We start from the raw sequence: 26,028 nt of genomic DNA, 5'->3' as shown, positions 1-26,028 counted from the left end.
TGTCATGACTCACTTAGAAGTTTTAGCTGCTGACTGAAGGTGTATTCATATAATTCCCTGCTCTTGGAACTGCATCTTTGAGTGGCAGCCTAGCTATTTCCCCACTGTCTCAACATGACAGACTCAGCTGGTTTTGTACCTGCCAGCAGTTTAGCACTGAATCTTTGACAACTCATTGAAATGACACAAAATCAGATCCCCCAAGAAGCAGTGAGTGGAACAAAGTATTGCACAAGCCCAAAAGGCTTGTATGTCTTATTACATGCTGATGTTTTTCTTGGAAGCTTTCAAGGTCTATGCTCCAGGTGAGTGATTTATGGCAGGGAGGAAGGAGGTTGGGTGGCTTCTCACCTTCAGTGACTGACACAGACATTGATGAGGGGGATTCACAGGGATAGGCACATCTCAATCATAATTTTATGAAATGTTCCTTAGGAAAATAAATGAATCAGCTTGTTGATTATATGCAGTTTTATGAGAAGACAGTATTAAATCTGAAGTGATTCAGAAATGGTACATTTTATGTATGATTTCATCTGAGATTTATTTTTTATAGTCTGATTTGCAAAGTATTCAGCAGTATAGTGACTGAGTAATTTATTAATCAGGATAAACCATCCTTGCCTAATCCTGAAATAAATAGATCCCACTGCCCTTGTTCACCTACTTGCTAGGGTAAGTAGTAACACTTGATCTGCAGCTTTACCTAATGTATATACAAGTTTGTTATATTTGGGAGTGAAAAAGAAACATTTCCTACTAAGCATAAAAAGCAGGGTTGTGCATTAGCAGTTGGGTTTAACCATTTTTGTAGTATATGAAAACTCTGCTCTTCTCTTGGCATAGAATCAACCACCCTAATTTACACATTGCTAGAGCTCCTTGATGTTGGCAGTTGTGCTTTCCTGGTGCTATTCCATTGCTGTTCCTCTGACTGAGCACTCTGGGACTAGAGACTAATACCTCACAAACCTGGGTATTTAATCACATTTGGAGAAGCATCACCCTTCACCTTTGAGTGGAGCTGTTATTGGCTTTATGAAATCACAAAGTTCAAAGACTCAAGAGTATGCATGCAGATAAGTTTAATGGTAACAATAAATGAGAATTGTTATCTTCATACTTCTCCCTTCATGTTATTGTTACCAGATGTGGCTGGAGCTAGTGGTGCCAATTTGGTCAGATTGCTTTGATAATTTTCTTGTTGCCAAGCAGTATGTATTTCTTGGTGGGAGAATCAGCAGTGGTATGTTTGAATATGAGTAGAATAAGTCCAACTTTAGAATGGAATCTGAATCTAATTCACTTCCTTCTAACACACCTGACTTCAATTTTTAACGCCCTGCCAGGCACAGTGCTAAAATCAAAGTGAAACAAAGAGGAGGGAGTAAAGCAATTCTGGGGAAGTAAAAAATAAAAATGGCATAACATTGTGTAATCTTTCATATATGACAGAAATATTTGGCTTATTTACCGTTCACTTAGGAATAAATCTGCAGTAAATTTGCTAAAGGTAATTATGCCAGCAAGCCCCCTTACTTATCAGGGAGAAAAATCAGGCCCACTCTATTTATTGCCTAAGAGATACCTTAATTTGACAGCAGAAATCTGCATTAATGTCCCCAGAAAGGCACAGAGTCTTTTATTGCTCTGTGCTTGACCCCATGCCAAAGTGACTGTACACCATGGGAACCTCTGCACATTCCACTCTGTAGAGCCTTCTGCTGATCTTGAGGGAGAAGCTGCTAAAAGTTCACAGGAATTTGTCAAGTTTTCATCTTAAAGCTTTTTGACAGACAGGATAGGGAGGGTGTTAAAGCATAATTTAAATTTGAGTGAAGTACCTGCTGTGTCCTATCCGAAATTTTTCATTCATGGTTAAGTCTGAGATATTGTTGTGGCTGTCATGGGAACCATAAATAGTTTGATTTGAATGTTTATTTAATATAAATCCATGACTTTTGACATTCTTTGAATGTTGGGAGGATAGTAAACAGCTGATCAAATGGGAAGAACTTCAAAGTATATAATCAGAATATAGTAAGAGAAAACAGGTGTTTGTTAATTTAGTTGCAAAAGAGGTCACTCCTGTAAACTGTCCTTGGGAGCATGTCTTGTGTTAGAATTACAATAATTAGATTTAGAATAATTTCTTCCATGACATTTTGTGTTCATCAGTTCTCATTGTTTGCTCACTTTAACTGTTACTGATTTCTGTGCGCTGTCCATTTATGAACTGTAATATAATATAATTCATCCTCTGTCTTGAGATTTTTGGGTTGCAATACCTTCCATGAATCCTTAAAAATCCCCTCCTTGGGGGATGGGGGAGAAGATACATCCATGGACAGGCAGCTCTTTTCTGTCTCTGACTGTTCTGTAGTGTTGAACTTGAAGCATCATTCATTCCAAACTGTCAGTAGTATCTGCCATCTGAATGGGAGACACTGAAAATGGAGTTGTTGTCAGATTATTGTAGCTTCGTTGATAAGTGATACTCAAGTTTTTTGGAGAATTTTACAGATAAAATTATGTGCATGTTCTTGAAGAGAAAGCCTGACAAAAATTGATTGGTAATAATTCTTTTGCTTGCAGAAGTACAGAGGTAGTCAATCTGTGTAATATATTGATACAGCCTGTAATACATTGATATATTCATCATCTCTAAAGGACTTCCAAGTCCTTGTTCTTAACTTCAAGCTCCTCACTCACCCCTTTTGTGAGGGTTTTATCCAGTGTCTGTCAAACCCCTTCATGCAGAGGGGCACATGGCTTACAGAGTGAACATGAAGCTCAGTGGGACAGAACTGCATCTGACAGCTGCTGAAACTTCTCATTGTCCAGCAAAGAAACATAAATCAGAGGAAAAAAATGACATATTTTGGTATAGTATGTCAGTGTCACTGACATTGCAGCAGCAGGTTACTTTTAAATGCATCTTCGGGTTTTTCCTGTAATTGCAAAAGGGACAGTGAGTGTTCTTCATAGATCTTTTCATCAAAGCTTTTGCAATAAATAAAAAAAACTGAAGGAAGCAAAATGGATAAGGATGGCTAAATTGATTAACAAATTGTAGGCATCTAAGTCCTAATGAAAACTGATTCAGAGAGAAAAGTATTTCTGTCATAGGTGTAATTTCTAAAAATTTTCCTTTATTTTTGTGTAGTCGAAGGTATTAGAGTGAGGCTAAGTTTCACATATCAACCTGCTGGTTTTGAGGTGATGCAAGATAAAGGAAATTCAATCATTTTAGTTTTTAAAGGGCATTTTTCATACCAAAAGCAAACTATCTTAAACACAAAACCATATCAGATTACAGATTACTTCCTATTCAGATATTTCCATAAAAGCATTGCTGACTTACCTTTGCTGCTATAGAGAAACTAAACTGTTCAGCAGATGTTGATTAAAGACATGCAAGTTGATGCGTTTAACATTTCAGTTTAAGTTTAGTGGTGCTTTGATAGTTTATATGTCTAAAGACTGTGCCTGGCCTGCAGTAACTAATGGTGAAACTCAATATGTGCATTGTCTTTGGTGCAGCTATAGTGAGAATATTAAATTACATCTCATAGTAACAAGAATCTGAGTTCTTGATGAACCTTTTGAAGACTTCAACTCTTAATGGGTCTAAACCTATGTACATTGACCATATGTTAATTTAGAATGATTTAGAAAAGACATCTATAAATCAGGGGGCAGGGATCTGTTATCCTTCTGCAAAAGCTTTCCTTTCATGTAAATGTATTCCACTGCCTCTTACATATGAGTATAGATGGTTTCTGTAACCAAGGAGCTAAAGAGAAACTTTCCAATTGGAAGAATATTATTATTTCTGATTAATTGCTGCCTAACCATTTCAGCTTTGCTGCTCTGGGGTTTTTTCCTGCTTTTTACCACTGGTACTTCAGGAAACTCATATAAAATGATACCATGTGAAACTGGATTCTCCATTACGTTTTAAATGCGATTTCAACGGCCAGGGTGTTCTTATAGTAGAAATAAACATAGCTGTATTAAATTCCTACATCCATTATTTATAGTAGTGAGGGGACAGGGCTATTATTTTTATTTTCAATGTAGGTTTTTTTATCTAAAATTATCTTCAGTTTTTAAGGCATTCCTCCTCCCTTTTCAACCTTTCTGCCTTAATTTGAGAATAAAGTAGTGTAACATTTAATACTTTTCCTCTGTTGATGATCTACTATATTATTAAGTAGAATATTTTATAAGAAAACTGGAAAATAGAGACTATAGGAAATCTCAAAAAAATTTGTAAGAGTGTGGAAAGAGATCCCCAGTTAAGGACTAAATAGGATTGAGCAGTTTTAAAGGACCATACTTGCAATGTTTTTCCCTTCAGGTGTGAAATATCTGTTATTTACAGATATAAGTTCTATGAAATTAATTGTTCCAAATTAGGAGCAGTATGCTTATCTGAAAGTTTCTCAATTAGTGAAAATATCCTGGGATTTCTCTGAAACCATCAAGTAAAACTCAATGATCTGTTGAGTGAATTATCTGTCTGTACTTTTGAAGTCTTTGTACCAAATATGTTTAATATTGTCACACTGTTCTGTGTGAAGGGGATGTTGTCAAAGTGTACATAAAAGGAGATGTGAAATTATGGTTATAATGTAATTAATGGCCAAATCTTCTGACAGAATTAGTTGTAGCATGTTGGGATTAGGTATTTGCTATTTTTGGAATTGTGTGTGATCTGAGTTACATTGTCCTTTGCCTTTGGAACAGTGTGATGATGTTTGAATGTGCATTTATTTTGCTTTTGTCTAGACTCTTATATCTTTTATAGCTTTGCATTGGAATCAAAACTACAGGAGTTGTTTAAATGGGAAATGTATTGAGTTTCAAATTCAAACCTTACAAAGCATGTTAAATATCTCTTTAAACTTTCCAGGAAAGGAAATAAAGGTATTCTTTTCTTTCACTCAGGCTGGTGATTTAAAGGGTAACCTTAAGCCATCAATAGAAATATACAGTGGTGTTAGTAAAAAGAAAACAGATATTTTAAAAGTATTCTAGTGCACATGTGCATAAACTAAAATATGAAAAAGAGGGAAGAAAAACTGGGATACTGCAAATTATGATGGAGTTTAAATTTAGTGTCAATTCCTTAACTGGATTGCTAACATCAAGTATATGGTGTTTCAGTGGAGCAGTGACTTTCTAGATTTGAAATATTTTATTATAAATCATAATTCTGGATTGAATAGGAAAAAATAATACAAGTGAAAAAATACTTTAAGTAATAAAAAAAAAATTGGAGTTGATTGAAGAGTGATCAAAAAGAATAAAAACAACTGCAGTTAAGATGAGAGAGACTTATTTGGAGTGATAATTACTTTTATCTGATATATAACTTTATTCAGCATTTTCATTTAGCAAATATTCTTCACTGTTTCAATTAGGGGGAAAAAAACCCCCCAACCACCTTTGAATGCAGATGAAGAAAAGGAGATGATGACTAGCACAAAAGGAAATTTGGAGTGTTAATGCCAAGAGGCTGAAGGCAATGATTAATACAGTTTTGAAAAGTATTTCAAATGGGATGTGGTAGTGCGAACTGCCAATATTCTGTCTTCAGAAATAATGGGTAGTGGAGCAAAAGATGATAACTGCTCTCTAAATGACTTTTGTGTCATCCCACCTGAAAAACCATGTGTGATTTCAGACATCTTGTGGTCAAAAGAAGGATGGAAATATCAAAGTGTCAGACAAGAAGAATGGTCAAAACCTGTTGGTTTGGGTATCTGTCTAAAGTCAGTAGAGCTTAGTTTTTTATTTTAACATTCTGAAGGTATAAATATCACAAATGAGGATAAATTATTTTGGACAGTGTAAATCTTAGAAAATGAGTAGCATGAAATCAGATTGACAAGGTCATCTATTAAGTGATTGGATAGCCTTCAAATGGGAAAGGAAATTCAATTATCATAGGTTTTTCATTGCTGGGTAACATAGGCAGTCCTGGAAAGGATCTTAGGGTATTACAGTATGTTCCACTGCCCACAAGCAGGATTTGAAGGAGATTGTTACAGTGAATGAAAACATTTTTTTTCTCTAGGGATTAAGTCAGGCTTCAAGCTTTTCCACATCACAACCTGCTCAACCTTTTCACTTTGAAATGAAGCAGTTTGTAAGGTTTCTGCCTGTTATTCAGAACTCAAGGTTATGGCTCTTTTCTGTAATGGAAATCTTTTTTTCTGGATGTCTCTCTGTTTTCCTATCTTAATAACTTTCCTAAGGATATAAAATGACTATATTACTCTTTAATAACTCTATTTATTTTAATAACATGTTATAAAATGAAATAATTTAAATTAAAAGTAAGGTAATATGCTTTTTAGTGTTTTTCTTGCAATACTTTGGATATCCAAACGAAATCTGCTTTCAGCTCACACTGGTCATCTATTTCCCAGCTTATGTTGTTTTTCCTTTTCTATTATATATTTCTATTATATATTTCCCTTTATTTTTTCTGTATTGTAAAGCATAGCACACACCATACACCTTTTGGTACTCCCTGTTCTTGTCCAGCATTTTGATTTCTCTGTGTTCATTGCTCTGGAAAACTTCCCCAGCTACTGTCGAACTGGCGTCTGCTCTTTCTGCAGCCTCTTGAGGTGCCTATTCTTACTCTATTTCTTTTGTGGCTTTCCTTTGCAGTGCTCCCTGTTGCCCAACACTTGTCTGTACAACTTGTCAGCTGCCTCTCTTTTCTCACCATCTGTGAACTTTTATATGATATGTGCTGTAACTTTTCAATCTGGACAGAGGCCCCCAAGTCTTCCCAGTTGGTACAGACATAGTAGGAATGACAAGATGCACACTAAAAATCACGTTCAACTTCAGTGATCTGTATTAAAAATATAAGAATGCCAAAGCATTCTTTTTTTCCTCCATGTGAATTTACATTACAGTATAGTCAAGCAGATGTACTTCTCTCACTGGCATATGCAGTTTTTCATGCAAAGTAGTCTTTAAAAATTTTTGTGTAAGCCAATGCAGTCTATTTTATAGGGATATACACCAAACAGTACAAAACTGGCCATGGGTAGAATATCACCAGATGTTTTCAAGCAGCAGAAGGGTAGTATTTTTCATGGTTAACTTTGACTAGTGGTCAGGTGCTCTCAGTGTGCAAATTGGGCTAGACTTCAAAAAAATTTCAGTAATCAGCTTGTCACTTATAAAATACTGTGAGATGTAGGTACCCAACCAACCCAGCTTGAAAATCTGGCTCTCCTCTATACAGACAGACTTTATACGAAGCATTAGCTTAAGAATGAATGTCTGCCTCCCCTTGTCATAAAGGGGATTATGTGTTAGTTTATTTTGTATTTCTGTATTTACTATCTGGAAAATACCTATTGCATTCTAAATTACATCACAGTAAATATATATAATGAGAGGAAAAGCTTTTCAATGGATGTCTCACAAGATTGTGAGTCCTGCTTAGAAGAGTCCAAGAGTCAAGCTGTTTTGTTCAGAGAATTATTAGCCCCTGAGGAGAAGGAGACAGAGACTGAGTATTTCCAGATACACAAGTGGATATTATCAGCCCAGGCTTCTTTTGGCTAGCTTCCTGGGGAAGGTTAATTTTAGCATTAAGTTCCAGCTCTTTCTCAGCTTGAGTCTGGCAACAGAAGCCAAGCTTTGAGTCCAGGAGCTCCTTTCTGTGTGACAGCCTTCTCCTCTCTTGGCTGGTTTGCCCACTGACCTGCTTTTATAGCCCTGTAAAAGTATCAGCTGACTTGAGGGCAGAGCTCTTCCCTAAGCAGCCCTGGGGGAGTTTTCTTCTGCTCTCTGTATGAAAACTCAGTGCACACCTCTTTTTTCTTAATGCTTGTTGATTCCTCTGAATCCTTCCTGTACCTGTACTTTGAATCCTGTATTATGGAAGGATCTGGAATCTTACAGTAAGTAAAAGTGGATGAATTATTTCCTTCAGTGACTGCACAATAAAACAAACATTCATGCTTGTTTTGGAAGAAGAATAGGAAAAGATAGTTATCGCTTTTGAGCTCCAATTTTAGTTGCATTTTCTTCTATTTATTGATGCAATAGGATGCTCTCAGTTTCTATGTATACTTGAGACAGTAGGTTGATGTTTCCAATTATTGAATAAAGACAATTTTTTAAAAGTCACATATAATAGGTACTGACCAAAGAATATTACTGCATATCCCAGTAAATGACATACATTTTTCCCTACTGATCAACAGTTCATAGATTCTTTTCCCCGTTTTTATATATTTTTTCCCACTCTCTGAAGTTATTGGGTATATGTATTTTCTATTTAGGTAAACTTCAAATCCTATTTGATTTTTTCATATACAGTAATAATACTTTATGCTTCTGTACTGTGCTGTTTTCCCTGAGATTTCTCTAATCCTCAGGTGATGCATTTAACAAACTGAATCATACAGAACAAATAATGACGTGGGAAATACTTGCACATTATGTGAATAGATCTTTGAATTCTACCACAGACTGATTTACTTGCCTTAGCATACTCTTGGAAAGTTTAATGACTGTGTAACAGCTGTTCAGAAGCTTGATATCAATGTAAATTTCATGTCTTCATTAATATAAATTTGTCATTTGCAGCTTTATGACTATACAGTGGTGGATATGTTGGGTAGATTATCAAATGAATGGATAGGCAGAGTGAACGTGTGGGACTAAACTGTTTACAGCAAGAATGTCGTCCAGATCTTAAAATATTCCTCTGTTCCTCCACTGCTTACTCCTTAGGACAGAGATTTGTTGTAAGAAAATGTGACATTTTTAGTAAGATACAATATAAAAGCAACTCTTTTTTGCTTCTATATGACAGCATCTCTTAGTGCTGTTCAGGTGGCTGAATCCCACAGTGTGGTTCTGCTGTCAGTGTTAATTACTTCATCGTACTTCATCAGTTTATACCTTTCCCTTCTTTTTGCTTGCTCTATTTTCTTCAATTAATTATGTGAAAATTCCTGTCTCCACATATCACCATCTGTGTAAACTTGCTTATTTTTGCCTTGTATTTTCTTTGTATTTGGTTTCTACTACAGCTTTAGTGTTCAATTAGAAATCAGTTAGAATTTTAAGCCTTATTTTGCTTGAACACTGTAAACTAACATCCTTCTGGTCCAAAGCACTTGGTACTTCTTTAGAGGCAAATTGCATGTAAAAATCAGCAACTTCAGACAAAGGAAAAAGGAAGATGATGGTTATGCATTGAATAAAATAGACCATCATGTGGTTGATAATGTAAATGAATATATAGAATATAATAGTCTTACATATATAGAATATAGGTATAAAAATAATGATCAGCCATAAAATTAAGTTTTCAAACCCCAGTATTAATCTGATCAGCTGTGTGACTGACACAGCAAAAATCTGAGTTTAAAGAAGTAGAAAATGTGTTGTGTTGAATTGCTGTAACTCTGAGGGGAAGGAGTGTAAATGTACATCAGGAAAAATGCTCTGATTACCTTTTTTTGTTCTGGTTTCCTGTTCTGGTCTTATTCTGTATATTTCTGTTTCTTAAGCTTGTCAAGTAGAGCAAGATTGGGAAGGATTCTTTTCTTCCTGCTGGGATTAGGTTGGAAGATGGCAGTGGGGTGATCACCCTCTCATGGCACTGCTCTGTTCCCTTGTCATGGGGCTGCTGTGAGAGCAGTGCCTGCTCCAGCAGCTCCTTTGGCACAGCAGTCCCTTTGCAGCTGTGCTGTGGCACATAGAGCTGTCCTCCTGAAGGCAGCTTGAGGTACAAATTCTTCAAACACATCAATCACTTCTTGTGGAAACCTTGCAGACCTACTGAGCTGGAGACTGCTTTCTCCATGGGCACACAGATCATCCATAGCTGGAGATGTTCTTTTACATCACCTAAAGGGTTGTGGAATATTTATGGACAGCTTTAAAAATACCTTTACTGTCTCTGATTTGGTCATCCAGTAGGGTTGAGCTGGCCATATTCTTTGGGCCATTGACAACCACTGGTGTTGGGTAAAGCCTTGTGGGGCAAAATAACACAAGACTATAAAGCTAAGAAGTACTATTGAACCATGATTACTGATGTAATCTGAAGTAAGTAAAATGCTGCTGTATTGCTTCAATTTGGAAAATATAAATTTGCAAGGTAGTAATAGGAAGGCACTCTGGAAATATTTTAAATTGAGAACATATTACACAATAGGCAGCTATCAGGAAGAAGTGTTATTCTTTTGAGACATAATCAAGCACTTTAGTGGGTATTGGATCTGCTTATGGAATCCAAGAATATTTTATCATGTCATTATAAGATTAAGATTAATAAGTTTTTTCCAGTTACATTAGTCAAGCAAAAGATTAGTACAAATCTGACACTTTACTGAACATATTCAGCTGCAAGCAGCAACCCCCTGTTTTATAATATTTTAAGGAGTTTTGTATTATGGGACAATTTTTTACTTAACTTTTATTTTAATTTTTGGAATCTTAAAATATGTGATACTTTGCTTTTGAAAGAGTATTCCTAGTTAATGCTTGTTCATGTACCTACTTAAAAGGAAGGAAAAGGAAAGTTACAGGCACTGGCTGAGGAAGCACTTTTGGGGCAGTCTCTTTCAAGTCCAAAGGCAATCTGCAATGTCAAACTGTGAAGCAGAATTTCTCCTTCAATGGGCTCATTTTATTATTGGAAATTTTACTTAAACTAAGAATTGCATTCAGGTAGTATTGTGACTCTAAGGAAAATTTCCCCTCTCACTCCATAGTCTGAAGCTCTAAATAGCTGCTGTAGAGCCTGTTAATGCTCAAATATTTTGCCTGATATGGTATTTAATAACTGTACACCATTTGGTAAAAAAAAAATTGCTAAAAATCAATAGCACTCTCCAAAAAATATACCTCTGTATTAAGTCTACTGTTACTACTCAGATAGTAGTTTAGTTATAGTCATGGTAATGTAATTTCTTTTTTTCTGGTTGTTTCATTACAAATTAAGCATGCACACATTCATAGACACCAGAAGGAGATGTTGGGATGTCTGTAGACATCTATTTTGCTGAGTCACTACCAAAGCTGGTTTCATGTTCTGGGACATCCTGAGACATTTCTGAAAAGGACCATATGAGCCAGAACATTTACCATGAGTCTTACTAATAAAAATAAATTATGTGTAAGTAGCCATTTAGTTTTATGTTTGAACTAATCCTGGATTTTTATGTTTTGATTAATAGATACATTACTTTTATCTTTTGCTATCTATGTCTATAAGGCAGAAGGTAGTCTGAAAATACTAAGTTTAAAGTAGTCATAGATAATGCTCATCTTGGATGAATGCTGCTTATTAAATCCCATTTTCTTGTTTAAAGTAGATTGTAACAGTACTTGGAAAAATATTTAGTAGGATTTAATTTCTTAAAATACAAAGATTTTTGTTGTAAGTAATGTGAATGATACATGCAGAAGTTCTGTTTTCTCTCCTAGGTGTCAATTTTAAATTTATATAAAACTAAACTTATGTTATTGATCTATGTCACTGGAATTGACATAGTCTGTGCTTCAATTTGAAACAAATCTTGAACACTTCTGCCTGTGGAAATTTAGACTAGAGCAAAATGAACTTTTGGAGTAAAAAACCCCATTGTTACAAAATACTTATTGTCTGAGCTATTTAAAACTCAAATACAGAGAAGAGAGTGAAATACTTGCTGCTAAGTTTAAATATATGGCTTTATGGTTTCATGAGGTAGGACCAAGAAGTCTTAGATCCTGACTCTCCTCCAGGTTCTTAAATTCTCTTATACTTTAATGCAAATCTCTGAAGGCAAATTGTTATAGCATGGAACATTTTTTTGATTGTATAATTTTCTTGCAAGCTTCATAGTACAGTACCTTAATTTTGACAATGAAAGGAGTTTTCTTTTGAGAACTTGGGTTACTGGATACTTTTAAAGCCAGTCTGGGGGTGAGATTTAATTTAATCCCTTGAGTATTTAATAAGCATTCCTGAGACTGTTGCCAAAAGGTGACAAGATTAGCACTTAGGTTTATTGACAGGATGCCTCATAGGAAAGACATTTATCTGTAAGAATACTGTTTTAAAAGAAGGAATAAAGTCTTGGTTAAGCCTGGGGAATATGCACACTTTCTGGAAAGCAGAAAGAATAGAGCACTTTCCTTTCATCCTGGCACAGGGAATAGCAGTTTACAGAGGTAAGAAATAGATGTTGACAAAACTTTACTGTAACTAACTTCCTATCAGAAAAAATAAGATCTTGAGGGTTAAGATGGTCTTGACAGTCCCTGCCACAAACTGAATTCAGGCATGCTCAAAAGTCATTATTCAATAATAGAATTGTATTCTTACATAAATGCTTCTACCCAAGTACATTTGTGTGTTGGAGAATGACAGAGGTTACCAGAGGGTTTGTTGTTTCTGGATTTAAAAATCTCAGGAAGAGCTAAATCATATCTTGTGTTCCAAGATTTTAGTGTGTGAGACTTCTCAATCTCTTTGTCTCCTGTAGTCTTGTTGAGAGAACTCTATGATTAGCTGGTCATAAAGTCTTGTCTGCATCAGTAGGTCTTGGCTAATCCTGTGCCCATCCCAAGGAACAAATACTCTGTGGTACTGATTCTACTTTAGCATGCCCCAGTGTGGTCCTGCTCCCATCAAAGTATTTCCTTCAGGTTTATATAGCACAAATAGAAGAATAATTAGATCCTTTCCTCTTATTTTATCTATGGAGTATGTATTGAGTGCCTTATTTTAAAGCAGTTGTGATTCAATGGGGATGTTTTTAATTTGCTGCCTGTTCTCTTTTACCTCTGAGGAAAGAATTTTGTAAATGCTGAATAATTTTAGAACATGTTTTCTTGGTTAAGGGTTGGCTCATATTTTCAATTAGTTTTAAGAGGAAGGAAATCGTGTAAATGCTGTGGAATTCAGATAAGCACTGTGCATAGGAAATAAGTACTTTAATTTAGGGTGCCTAGAATTGGTAGGTCAAGCTGATGATAGTAAAGGAGCAGATCTTAACTTTGTTTCAAAGAACATGTAATCAATATTCACTCTCCTGTTTTATTTCCCTTTTACTTGAGAATTTGTTTTGGTGAAGCTGAAATGTGCAATTGCTTAAGTATTCCACAGGGTGTCATGAGGCAGTTGTTGGAATCATTAATACTTGGATGAGGTAAAGAAAGAAACATAGTGTGCAGTCCTCTGAATGCCAGTTAATGTAATTTTAGATGTGACTAATACACATGCCATAAAATAAAAAGTTCTTAACTCATTAACACATGTATCATGTTTCTGTATCTGTATAAAATATACACACGAAGAAAAATATTGCAAGAGGTCATTCACAAGAGTAAGCTATTCTATGTCAGGTCTTCCCAAAAAGACCTTTCTATATATTCCTTAGTATTTTATAGTTTACACAGCAAGTGGAATCTTTGGCTCATAGCAGTAATCTGATATACCAAGCGATGTATATATATTAAAGGAAAAAAGGTACAAGACTTGTATTTGACATACTGTAAAGAATTTCTAATTGAATTGTGCTCCTCCAAATTTACTTTCAAAATTTGTTTTAATTTTAATTTAAATTCTTTTAAAATTTATTTTTTCAGAAACACACTTTATGCAGCTCACACAGCTGTACTGTGGATTTTATGACTTGTTAATTGTAGATATATATGATGTCAAAACTTCAGGATTTTTTCTCCCACACTTGTATAATGTAGTAGGAGGAGAATTTTTACCAAGGTGTGCCCCAAATTAAAGTGCATTTGATTATGGTGGTATGTTCTTGCATATGGAGATCAAATTTTTATTGACGTAACTGTTGAATTCTGCAGAGCTGCACATGCATTGAATTCAACTTCAGGTTTGTAAAGAAATCTTTAAAGTAACTGTAAAAGCTTCTGCTTCTCTTAAAATCTGAGTTGCTTTAAATGGAAAGATATTGGGTATGTGAAAAAAAAAATCATGACATCATAAAAAGAATAGGAAAACTGCATTCATTTCAGTAGCAAGAGAATGTGATCCAAACTGAAAAAAAAAAAATCACTGATGAAAGAATTTGAATGTCTGTTGACAGTAATAATTTCTCTATTGTTGACAACGTATTTAAAACCAGTTTTGAACAAATGATACATCATGGATTTTGGCATATTTTCTTATATATCTGAAATTGCATACTAGAATAACAGACCAGTTAATTTTCTTGTTACTATTTATTTGTGTGAAGTCTTAAATGAAAAATCTTGGGTTTGTGCATAATAATGAGTGGCACAGAGAGTGCAGGATGGAGGGAGGGGATTCTTCCAACAGACAATTAATGAAATTTTACACATCTGAAACAACACCCCCCCTGCATTCTGCCCAGAGGTCACAGTGCCTTACAGCCACAGAAGGGGATTGCCATCACAATCAGAAGCTGAGTGCTTTTATTCACATTGGCTTCCAAAGTCCACATTGCTCTGTGGACAACTTCTTGTGCGAAATGTTTGTGATTTAACTCTTCCTGAATTAGCCACTATAAATCATGACAGTGTGCTTATAGGTACTTGAGCAATATGTTCAAATACTTTCTAGATGAGGAACCAGTTTTATTTAAAGAAGTTAAAATATCCAAAATAGAGTGACACTCTTGAAATATTCGTGGAGGTGAAGAAAGTGAATGGAGGTGGTTCCCCTTGAGATTTTTTGTTTGGTTGTTTGTGGGTTTGGCCTTTTTAAGAATAAACATCTTAATCTCTGCCCAGCTTAGTTTTCCTTACAGCAAGGCATCATGGAAGAAGAGATTTTTAGATAGGCAGGTTATAATCTTTCTTCTTCATCATTTTTAAGGCTCACTCAAATTGCTTTGCCTCACCCTTTTTTCATCCTTCTTATTGAACAGGAATAATCTAAAGGAGTAATTCCAGGCATACTTTGAATTACTGAGATAACAAAGTACCTTAAACTAGAGTGATTAATATCAGAAAATATTTAAATAATAAAACACCTGACCGCAGTGAGATTTTTCCTTTATTTTATTGGAAAATTATACTGCTTCAGCAAAATAAAACAAAATAGAAAAGCCTGAAGTTTAAAACTGTTGCTGATATAGCAGTTACACACCTGGCAGTGTGATGAGGCATGTGTATCATGTGTGTGATGTGTATGCACTCAGCATTGGAACATTATGACAAGGTTGATGATTATTGTAATGTTTTTATTTACAGATTGAAAATCTACAGGAGCAACTTAGGGACAAAGACAAACAACTAACTAATCTGAAAGACAGAGTGAAGTCGCTGCAGACGGATTCCAGTAATACAGACACAGCATTGGCAACCTTAGAGGAAGCCCTATCAGAAAAGGTAATGTTTTCTCTTGAAAACCTTTATGTGCTGCTCTTGTGGGTGAAGTGTGTGCAGAAAATGTGCTTCTAAGTTGGCCTGACAGCTCTCTCAGAGGCTAGTGGCCTTGTCAGGGAAGCAGGTGGCCCTGTTCTGGTAGGATGAGCAGGAATGACTATCAGGGGATGAACTGACACAGAACTTGGAGGGGAAAGGTGATGTCCTTTGATACTTATGGAGAAAGTGGCCCAGGACATAGGAAAGTTTTGCCTTAGTCAATGAGGTGAGTGGTTATTCTCTGAAAGAACTGAAAGGCATTGGACACCTGACTTAAAGAAGGTAGAATTTTGGGCATTTTTCTGTCTTTGTGATCATGATTATCCTGTTATTTTTCCCATTAACAGTTGGCTGTGTCAGCTGTTACCTTGGCTTCCTGTGAGCTCTATTGGCTTCCTACACTGAGCATTCCTTTTTTTTCCATTACAAACTCTATGCCTTTAATTTGAAAATACCTAGGAGAAGGGATAAATCTAAACTGTTTAAATTAGTGGCAACATTCCTACCAGTTTCAGTGAGGTCAGGTTTCTTCTTTCAGTTCACTTTGAATACGAGGTAATGCAAGTGAATTTATATGCCAAAAAAATTAGTACAAATACCCACATTTTTCAGCTCACAGATTTTAAAATATACTACTTAAATGTGAACAGTAAAGTAATATGTGCCATTCTGCAGTGTGTAATCCTATGAAGGTATTTATGACTGCATATGACTTGAAAATGCTGCTGTGGTGTTGGCACTGACACATACAATGTTAATGTCAGATTTTTTATTTCTTGTGTGCTTAATTGATTTTCTTGCATTTGCCTCATCAACAACAGTGAAAAAAGTTATTATTGGTATTGATTCATGTGGATAAGCATTTATTTGTACAGAAAAATTATACAGTTCTGTAATCTTTCACTGCTAATCTGGACACAGTGTTCATCAATTTCACAGCATGTTAATAGAAAAATGACAAAGTACTTTTTAATCTGTTTTCTCTCCTTGTAAACTATCTTTTTTGGATTAGTCACTTTCCCAAAGTGCCCATAGAGGCAGCTGAGGGTTTTTTAAGACAGTCCTTTGGGAAGTAGAGTGACTGTTACAATGGAGACTTGCATAGCAGTAGGAGGCAAGCACCTCTGCCGAGTTAGGATTCAGATTACTTTTGGAAAAACAGGGGGCTTGATCTGAGAGCATGAGCCACAGTGAGGAGAAAGTTTCCAAGGTAAATGCATCTCTCTGTATGATTTTGATTGTTGTACAGGGAAATCACCCTCAATTTCTCTTCTATTGTAAGTCCCTTGAAGGCCATATTTGGAAGGGCAGATTTTTCAAAGTCATGGGTGATTTCTTGAATGAACTTAGACACTGAAAGAAGCCAGTTGCCATCCTCTAGAAATTCCAAATGGACAATTACACCTGGCTTTCTTCTGTCTTCTGGCAGCTAAATACTTTGACAGTGTCTGTTTACACATGTGCCTCATTCCTCTGTGTCCAGCTTTGCAATTCCTCCTGACTGCTCTCAGAAACTTTCTTATGCAGCAGCGTTCTTCAGACCTGCAGACTTTATCAATAGTTATTTCATATTTCCACAGGGAATACTGGTAGAAATATGGAATAGAAGTTTGTCCAAGTGGGACAAAACAGAGCCCTTAGTGAGTTGTTTATTAGCAAGTGCATCAGTATAAATGCTTTTATCAATTCAGTATGTACTGCTGTCAAGAAAGGATGATGCTTTCATTTAGGAATACCTGGTTTCCATTTCGTTTGCGTGCTTTTTCTTTCTAGAAATTGCATCAGACCTACTTTTCAACTATATAATTTTGTGTTTATACCCTGAGATTAGGCTGGTTGGTTTTTTTTTTTTTTTTGCATTATATTAATTCTTTGTCCATTCAATAGTTTTTAGAATTTTTATCAAAAATAATGAATAAAATACTTCAGGACTGTCAGGGGAAGCTCTTTTAAAATAGAAATAAAATGTATTCATACAAGTTTAGCTTACCACAATTTACTGAAAACTGATTGAATTGCTTTTCTTAGCATCCCTAGGAAGAAAAAAACAAATTAAAACATGATCATATGATATTAATGAATTATAAAGCTGTTTTTAAAGTCCAAAACTCAAGTGTTTTCCTGCACTTTTCTTGAAAATACACAGATTAAGATTTTGGCTCTGAATTAGAAAACGTGTCTCCTTATTCTTTATGCAAATAGATTTTTCCAAGTATCTGTCTCTTGATTTTCTTTTGTATTTAGTGATTAGGTACCTTGGGAAAACTAAATGAGAAATTAATGTAGATATAATGAAACAATGCCAAATTTTCCTTCTTTGAATCTTATAATTTTTCTGATATTGCTGGTGTGATTTGTCCTCTTGTCAGGAATCAGAAATCAACTTCTGTCACATTAGAGTTCATTTTGGAACTAAGCTGCAAAACATATTTATTCAACTATTTATCCTTAATTTCAGAGCCTCTCCTAAGCACTGAAAATTTTTAACAACAGTAATAAGGATTACTTTGCAATTAAAAAAGAAAAAAAAGGTTTGAATATCAGACTGTGCAAAAGTGCTATCAGCTGCCTTGATGTTATAACAAGAAACTTTTCAAAGAATATCTCAGCTCTTGGACTGGCCCAAAGCAGCTCAAGAGGTTGCTTTCATGAAGCTGATATTTATAAAGTTGGTCCTACTGTAGCAGCACACAGCAGATAAGCAATGGAGTATGTCTGATAATGGAGCTATATGCTGGGGCAATTCAGTTCCTGCTTCTGTGATAAAGTGCAAATAGATTAGACCTGTGAGGTCCCAGATTAGTGCATAAGGAGAGCTACCCAATGCAAACAAGACTGAAACAAGAACACATTGTTGGGATTTCTGCAAGTTAGCTGTTAATCAAGCAAAACATGGTTTATTAGGGCCTTTTAACACGTTTTTGACATTTAGCCTTATGCAGCTGACAGACAAATTAGTCTTCTTTTGTGATTGACTGAGAAAAAACTACACTGTTCATTAAAAAGATGAAATAGTGTTATGTTTAATTTGTTATAGATGAAAAAATCATTTGGGTAAATAAATCTTCAAGAAGGAATTGGTAAAAAGTTAATTCTGAATATAACCAGGTGGAATCTGAATGTTCATGATTACTAAACAGTTCTACTTTATGGAGGCTGGCATCTTAATATTCAAAGTATTAAGAATTTACATTGTTTGTTACTAGGAATAAACCTGAAGTTATTTAGTGTCATAAGTTTAGATTGGAAGGATGTTAAAAATCATCACCTAGTTCCAACCCCCTTGCTGTGGGCAGGGACACCTTCCATTAGACCAGGTTGTTTCAGCCCTCAGATCTTCCTGGCCCTCCTCAGGAGCCTCTGCAGCACATCTGTGTCCTTGTGTGGGGGCCCCAGAGCTGAATGTCAGCAGGGCAGGAATGAAGAGTCACCTCCCCTGACCTGCTGGCCACGCTGCCTTGGATGCAGCCCAGCAACACAGGTGGTGTTCTGGGTTCTGAGTGCTCATAGCTGAGTCACATTGAGCTTTTTGTCACTGTACACAGCCAAGTCCTCCTCCTCTGGGCTGCTCTGTCTGTTCTCTGCCCAGCCTAGGATTGCCCTGACCCAAGTGCAGGACCTGAATTGTGTTACTTCTATGCCCACCTGAGTGCCACCACTCAGTGATACCAGTAGTTCTCCTGATAGTCTGCTTCAAGACCTGCTCCCAATTGGAATGCAGTTCTAATGGTTATTTCATTGTACCCTAAGTATTTCTCTCTGATTGGTATTTGCATCCTTCAAGTATTGATGAAATGTGATTTTTTTAGAACATAATCAGAGCTTAATGACTGTGTCTGCTTTTTCCATTTCACCCTTTGAATTAATCTCCTAGTCAATGATTGGAGATTGTCAGCAAACCTTGAAATAGTTATTGGAAATCAGCAAAATAGACAGAAACATGGTTGAGTTTAAATATCTGTAAGGTTACTGTTAATTAGACAGAGAAAAATCTTCCTTTGGGTTTCTTAATTTGTATCAGGGTACTTTTTCTGTGTCTTGGACAGCTGTTTTTTTGACGTCTCAAAATATGATACATGTAAACTCTAAGTTGCTGACAGTTGGCAAGTGGCTGATTAGATCTGGAACTTTGACATCTTATTGCAAGCACTGTAGAGTAATAACAAAATTGAAGCTGAGTGAACTGCTCATACCTTTGAGGAAACTATTCATGGCTTGTTTTGAACTTTTTTCCAAGATTTCAATCACTTTTTGAATGCGGGAAATTCATTATTGAAGTGAATTAATTTCTTTCCACATCTGTCACAAAACTAAACATACTTGTATCAGTATAGCTCTTAAATGAAGTTCCTGTGCTGTGTTACTCTTGTCAAATATTTAAAAACTTGATCTTATGATTTTGAAATCTAGAGAAATCTTGCATTGACTTTAATACCATTAACTCATCCTCGGCTTCTGCAGGTATTTTTTTTTTCATAAGTGCTACATAATGCAAACAAATTTAATGCTATCTTTTCTTAAAATTATTTCCAACTTTTTTGTTTTGTAATTCTTTCCCTTGTTAGGAAAGAATAATAGAGCGTCTGAAGGAGCAAAGGGATCGAGATGACAGAGAAAGACTTGAAGAAATTGAATCTTATAAAAAAGAAAACAAGGACCTGAAGGAGAAAGTTAATGCTTTACAAGCTGAACTGACGGAAAAAGAGGTCAGTCTGTTCTTAAAAACTCTGCTCTTCTATCTATGTCATTATGATGAAAGAAAGTGCATTGGGATTACTCTTGAATCATGTCAAGTACTGAAATTCTGCCACTTCGCTGTTCAGCTTCAGAACTGCTCTTTTCTTAAACATTGTTCACAGTCCTCATTTGTGCCTAAAATATTGCTTCAATTTTTACGTAGTTGTGCATCATAATCTCTTTGTCCTTTACCTAAGCTTCCACTAGGCTCAAATATTCTCTTGCTGCTCCTGTTTTTGTTTGTCAGTTGGAGAAATAGTTTTCAGTGTGCTCGTACCTCCAGAATATGACATGAGCTTGTCTGTACGATGAGTGTTTGTGTTTCAGTGCATGCCAGCTCCCGTGGTTCCAGTTGTATGCACAAAATGGTGTCTTTTGCTATCAATGCTTATCTTTGAGTCAGCTCTTTTTGGGGGAGGGGGAACAGGATCCAAGTGATTGCTAAGTTGGCAATGAGTTAGTGTCCTGGTGACTAGGAATTAACTTTTTACTCTTGGTCGTTTTCCAGTCTAGTTTAATCGATCTCAAAGAACATGCATCTTCATTGGCATCAGCAGGGCTGAAAAGAGACTCCAAACTTAAGTCTTTAGAAATAGCCATAGAACAAAAGAAAGAAGAGTGTAGTAAGTTGGAAGCACAGTTGAAAAAGGTAAGTTCCATCTTAAAACAAACAAACAATCAGCAAAACAAAAATCAGCATCCCATACCCTCATTTTGAAGTGATGAACTTATTTACTCTTCTGGAGTAAATCTAGAATCTACCCATCTTATGCTGTTTGCTGATGCTTGCATCAAATACTGCTTTGTCTCAAGAGGTTTGTACAAAAGCCACTAGTGAGCCTCAGAAATTGTCCTCAGTACCTCTGTGAGGGAATTCTGAGAAGCTGCAACAAATAGATGAACTGAGAGCAGGGCATTGGAGGGAAAAGGCCAGAAAGGAATTTTCAAACCAGTAATTTATGTGTGTGAATTAACACCACTTTTAGAAGTAAACTGAAATGTTTACAGGATGAGAAAAAAAATTAAAGGCTTATTTAAGAAATGCTGGAACTCCTAATAAAAAAAATCAGTTCCTAAAATGAAAACTCTAGCTAGGTTTTATTTTGATGTGTTTTTGGCTTTGTTGGTGAACACGTTTGTGATAATTAAGCAAAATAATCAAAAGTTTATATCAGCTGGCAATTTAGTATTTCTCTTCAGCAAGAAGTGGAAGCAAGCATTTGAAGGAAAACGTACAAACCCTGTATTTTATTACATGGTTTTACTTTAATTGCTGCAATAAACTAGATTTTGCTTAAATGATTTGCAAGTGTTTTGATACCATTGTTTCTTTGACCTTTCTCTGTGTTGTAGTAATGTCTGCTCTCATTGTTCTCATTATGTATTTGATGGGGTCAGGCATTACGTTTGCCTTCTGCAATTCATGACTAAGTGTACATCAAGTGTTGTTTTTGTTTTTTTAAAATATTGATATAGCTTTTCATTTTCTGGTAATTAATATTTGTTCTGTGAATGTCATCACTGTTAGCATAATATTCTGACACTCTTTTTACCCAGGTTGAGTAGTATCCTGCTCAGATTAAGCACTGTTTCAATAGCCTGACCTGTGAAGAAGGTATTGCAAATTATGAAGGATACCAGCGTGTAAACCTTATACTTGTATTCTGTCTTAATTCAGAATGAATTAAGTGCAATTAGGTGCCTGCATTAGGTCTTTAGTTGAGAGGAAGGGAAGCTTTTTTTCAATAAACATATACAAATGGAAACACAAATAATTTAAATGTCCAATACCTTAAAAATGCTGTTGATAGTAGAATTAAAATTTCAAAAAAAGAGGTTTATCTGGAAGGCATTTAGGGTGCTTTAGTTTGTTAGAATAAATGTTTGTGTACTTTGCACTACACTTCAACAGATACTTCATTACAATCTGAAATATATTTTTTTCTTCATTTAAAAAATATAGTTAAAAGGGCCCTGGAAACACAGATCACTTAAAAAACCCTCATCAAAATCCTCTTGAAGGACTTGAAATCCTTAGTCAATAGTTTATGACTGTACATATAAACACATCATACAGTCATGGAAAAACAAGCACTTAAAAAAGTCAGAGAGTGTCTGGGATGCCTTTTGTATAAAAAGGGTGCATGTTTCTTGTGTATAAATACAAACAATTATTGAATGAAAGTTGAAAACATAATAGTTTTATTATATCATAAATGCAGCATAAAGCCCCAATGGAAATTCACCCACCATTTTTAGGAGACCAGGTATTTCCACAATAAAATGCAGTTACAGCCTTCTTTCTGGGCATGCTTAATTGAACAGAAACAGTGACTGTTAATGACAGTAGACTCCAAACAGTCATTTTCAATTCACATTTTCTTTAATGAAATACTTTATGTTCAAACCTGTAAATACCCTGCGTTAAAAGTAATTGGTCCCCAGAAAAATACCTGCACCGTGTTCTCACTCCTCAGGAAAGTGAGTGAAACAGAAACCTGGGTCACTCCTGCACATGTCTGGCTCAGAGGAGGAGGGGCCAGCAACAGGGTCAGAAATGAGCCCACGTGTCCCATGAGTGTGCTCACGTGTGAGCATCAACCTCTGCAGGAGCAGAGGCATCTGGCACAGTTTGCTTCTCTCTTTCCAAACCCACTCCAAGGGGGGCAGTGTCCTTGAAAAGATTCCAAGTAGCTTACACGGTACTCCTCTCTAAAAATATCATGGAGGAGGTACTTTGTTATGCTGCTGTAAAATAATTATAATTCAATTTTGATTTATAAGTTTTAACAAATAAAACTAAGAAATATGAAGATAGTACCCTGTGTACTCCCATTTGCTGGGAGTGAGTTTAGCATGAGCACAAATGGTGGTAAGTGCTACATCTGAAGGAAAATGTGCACAGGGGGCAAGTGCAAACTACAGTTGTGAATAAAAAACACCAAAACAGCTTCTGGAGTTTCTCCTCCCCAGCTTTCCCTGATTTCTGTGTTTTTTGGAGACAATAGGATTCATTTATTGATAATAACGATGGATTTTATTGGCTCTGATTAGATCCAAATATTTTTTAGTACTGCATAACTGGATTTTTTGCATTTCGGCAAGAAAAATATGCTGATTCTAAACCTGTGATTTTACACAGTAGGCACATTTCAAAAATAAGAGGATATTTGTACAAAGTAATTATTCATCTGACAATTACTTTGTACGAAGTAATCATGTTGGTATAAAAAGTAATGTTTTAAATTACAGACATGCTTATTGAACATTTTGTGACAAATATTATGGATTGAAATACATAAAAATTTAGAAAGAAAAAATTTTAAATACCAGAGAATGGTCAATGCTTTTTTCCCGAAATTCCATAGATTTTTGTTGACTTACTTCGTATTGCTACTTGTGAAAGAACAGCAGGAGAATTACCTAATAGGTAGCAAAGTGTTTTATATATATGTGTGTATATATAATCTTTATTATCCACTCCAGAATTTCCTCCTTTTGTTGTTTTTCATTATCTTAAATTTTCTTGCTTACTGACATATTTGCAGTTGCTAAAGAACTATTTGCCAAGCTGTACTGTTTGAAAGTCATTCTGCATAGAAAATTCAGTATTGTATTAAACAAAAGGAAAGTAATAAATTTAATGATACTATTTAATTAATCTTTTATTATTACTGTCTTTGAAGCTTTGGTGATAAATTGCAGCCTCAGCCAAAAGCACTTCTTGTGATTCATTGCTCGAGACCAGCACTTAATGTATCATCAAAAGTGGACACCTCTCTTTATTTCATGGGTTATTTAACTTGAGAAAGGGAAAGTAACACAAACCTTAAATTTCTTACTCCAGCTATTCTTTTTTAGGAGCCAAAGTCAACATTTATGTTTCCCCAGTGCCTCTCACTTTCACCAAGGAATGTTTAGAATCTTAAATTTCTACTTTTTTTTCTTTTTTTTTTTATGACATGTTCTTCTGTGCAAATGCACTGGTTTTGTTACGCTAATGCTGTTTTCCTGGATCTTTCCTTCTTTTCCTGTCTGTGCTTCACTCCTTACCAACTTTGCAATGTAGCAAGCTGAGCAGTTGTTCAATCAGATGTACAATCCAGTAAGTTCATTTTTAAAATGCCCGCTGTAACATATGGAAGCATGAGGATCCATTCCCTTACTGTGTTGTGCTCTTCCTCTGTGGAGCTTTGCAGAACACTCCTGGTGCTCACTCTGCTGTATCCATTATATCCAAATAAATGAACTTTGTGGACTTGAAGGCCATTTTAAGAACCTGAAATGTATTAAATAGGTACATACCGTGTTTCTGAGAAGAGAAACATCCTTTAGGTCCTCAACTTCTCCATTAGAAAATGCATGCTGATTTTTTTTTTCCTTTTGCTTTGCTTTTTAATTCCTCCTTGTACAGTACTTTATTTGATCCTTCAAACTTATATGACTCCTAATTTATTCAGTTTATCTTCAGTGACTGAGTTAATTAGATGAATAATAATGTCCAGGAAATGACTGGCAGTATTTTCAAAAGTCCATATGACTAAAATAGGTCAGTTCTACTCATTAAAGAGTGTATACATTTAGCATATATACATTAGGAACATGGAAACTTTGTATTTAAGTGAAGAAAATACTGAATATAAAATGATAAGTGCAAAAGGCAATTTTTGCAAAAACACGGTTTTGCTTTGGCTTGTTTAGCATTAATGTTCTCACCAATGCCTGATTTTATTGCACAATATCTCTTTTGACTTGACTCCTTTTTCAATTTGAGGAAGAGCAGCAACAAACCTTTTCTCTGCAGAGAGGAGATTCCCTCTTTTTGACTGAGACTGTTACATGTAATGTGCTGTGAGCATCACAGGACAGAAAAAAGATGTAACTGTAAGAGCAATTAAAAAGCTATGGTTTACATAGTAATCCTAGTCAGAATTACTCTGTAATTTGGATAGTGTATATACAGAACAAGTGGGTTTGTAGCTTAAGCAATGTGATATTACACATTAGAGGAGGTATTGCCATCGCTCGAGTCAGGGGGAGCTTTGCCATGGATGCCCATGGACCAGGATTCCAGCTTTGGAATCTATTATGATTAGGTTTTGTAGCTCCAACCCTGTCATGGATATGTCATGACTTTGGTATGGGAAAAGAGATTCCCATACAATCTGCTCTATTTATTTTTGAAGTTGTTGATTACCTGTGTTTAGAATTTAGTCATAAATTTTAGCACAATAGCATAAAACCTGATATCACCTCTACCCTCTGGCACAGTGCTGGAGAAAGAGCTTGTCCCTTGCAATGATAAACCCCTTTTTTTCTGTATCATCTTGGGTCACTTTTGTGGTAGTTATGTTTCTATTCACGTCATTTGCTCTGCTCCTGTGCATGTCTTTTCAGATTGGAGTCTTTTTACTGTTGGTTTTTAGCTTGGTTTTCATAAATACTGGCCAGTCAGTAGATCAGTATTAGTGATTCTACTGTATAGAGTTCATTTGTTACTTCCTAATCTGTTTGTGTGCAGTATTCCAAAGTCAGTCCTTTTCTTAACTGTTTTTTCTGCCTTTATGTGGTTAATTTTCAAAAGGACAGCCTGTTGGAAGTTATAAAGATTCAAGATCCTTTTCCTTTGGCACCAGGCAGCAATTGTACTATACCCACAAGCTGATTTTTTAAAATAAACTTCTCTTGCTCACCTTCTTTCTTCTCCTACGTATATGAGAATAAGTTGTAAATAGAATTGGATATACATTTCTTCATGCTTTAAAGGTGAACTTATTGAAATACCCAATGAGAATTTGTGCAAAATTGATTATGAGAAATTACATTTTTGCCTTTGTGCTGTCATTTAAATATCATGCTGTACTGAGTTTGGAGTTCAGGTGA

At 35.5% G+C, this 26,028-nt stretch overlaps 1 protein-coding gene across 1 annotated transcript in view; it reads left to right on the top strand.

The window, feature by feature from the left end:
- The window catches only part of ERC2 (ELKS/RAB6-interacting/CAST family member 2), a 398,530-nt gene that overhangs the window by 114,967 nt on the left and 257,535 nt on the right, over nucleotides 1-26,028 (top strand). The window contains exons 7-9 of the mRNA XM_059856421.1: nucleotides 15,235-15,372; nucleotides 19,974-20,114; nucleotides 20,654-20,794. Of these exons, the coding sequence (XP_059712404.1) occupies nucleotides 15,235-15,372; nucleotides 19,974-20,114; nucleotides 20,654-20,794 (420 nt within the window). The remainder of the gene's footprint in view (nucleotides 1-15,234; nucleotides 15,373-19,973; nucleotides 20,115-20,653; nucleotides 20,795-26,028) is intronic.

Source organism: Haemorhous mexicanus, chromosome 11, assembly GCF_027477595.1.
Source record: "Haemorhous mexicanus isolate bHaeMex1 chromosome 11, bHaeMex1.pri, whole genome shotgun sequence".
Classification (NCBI taxonomy): Eukaryota; Metazoa; Chordata; class Aves; order Passeriformes; family Fringillidae; genus Haemorhous; species Haemorhous mexicanus.
This window is presented reverse-complemented; position numbering and strand designations above follow the sequence as displayed.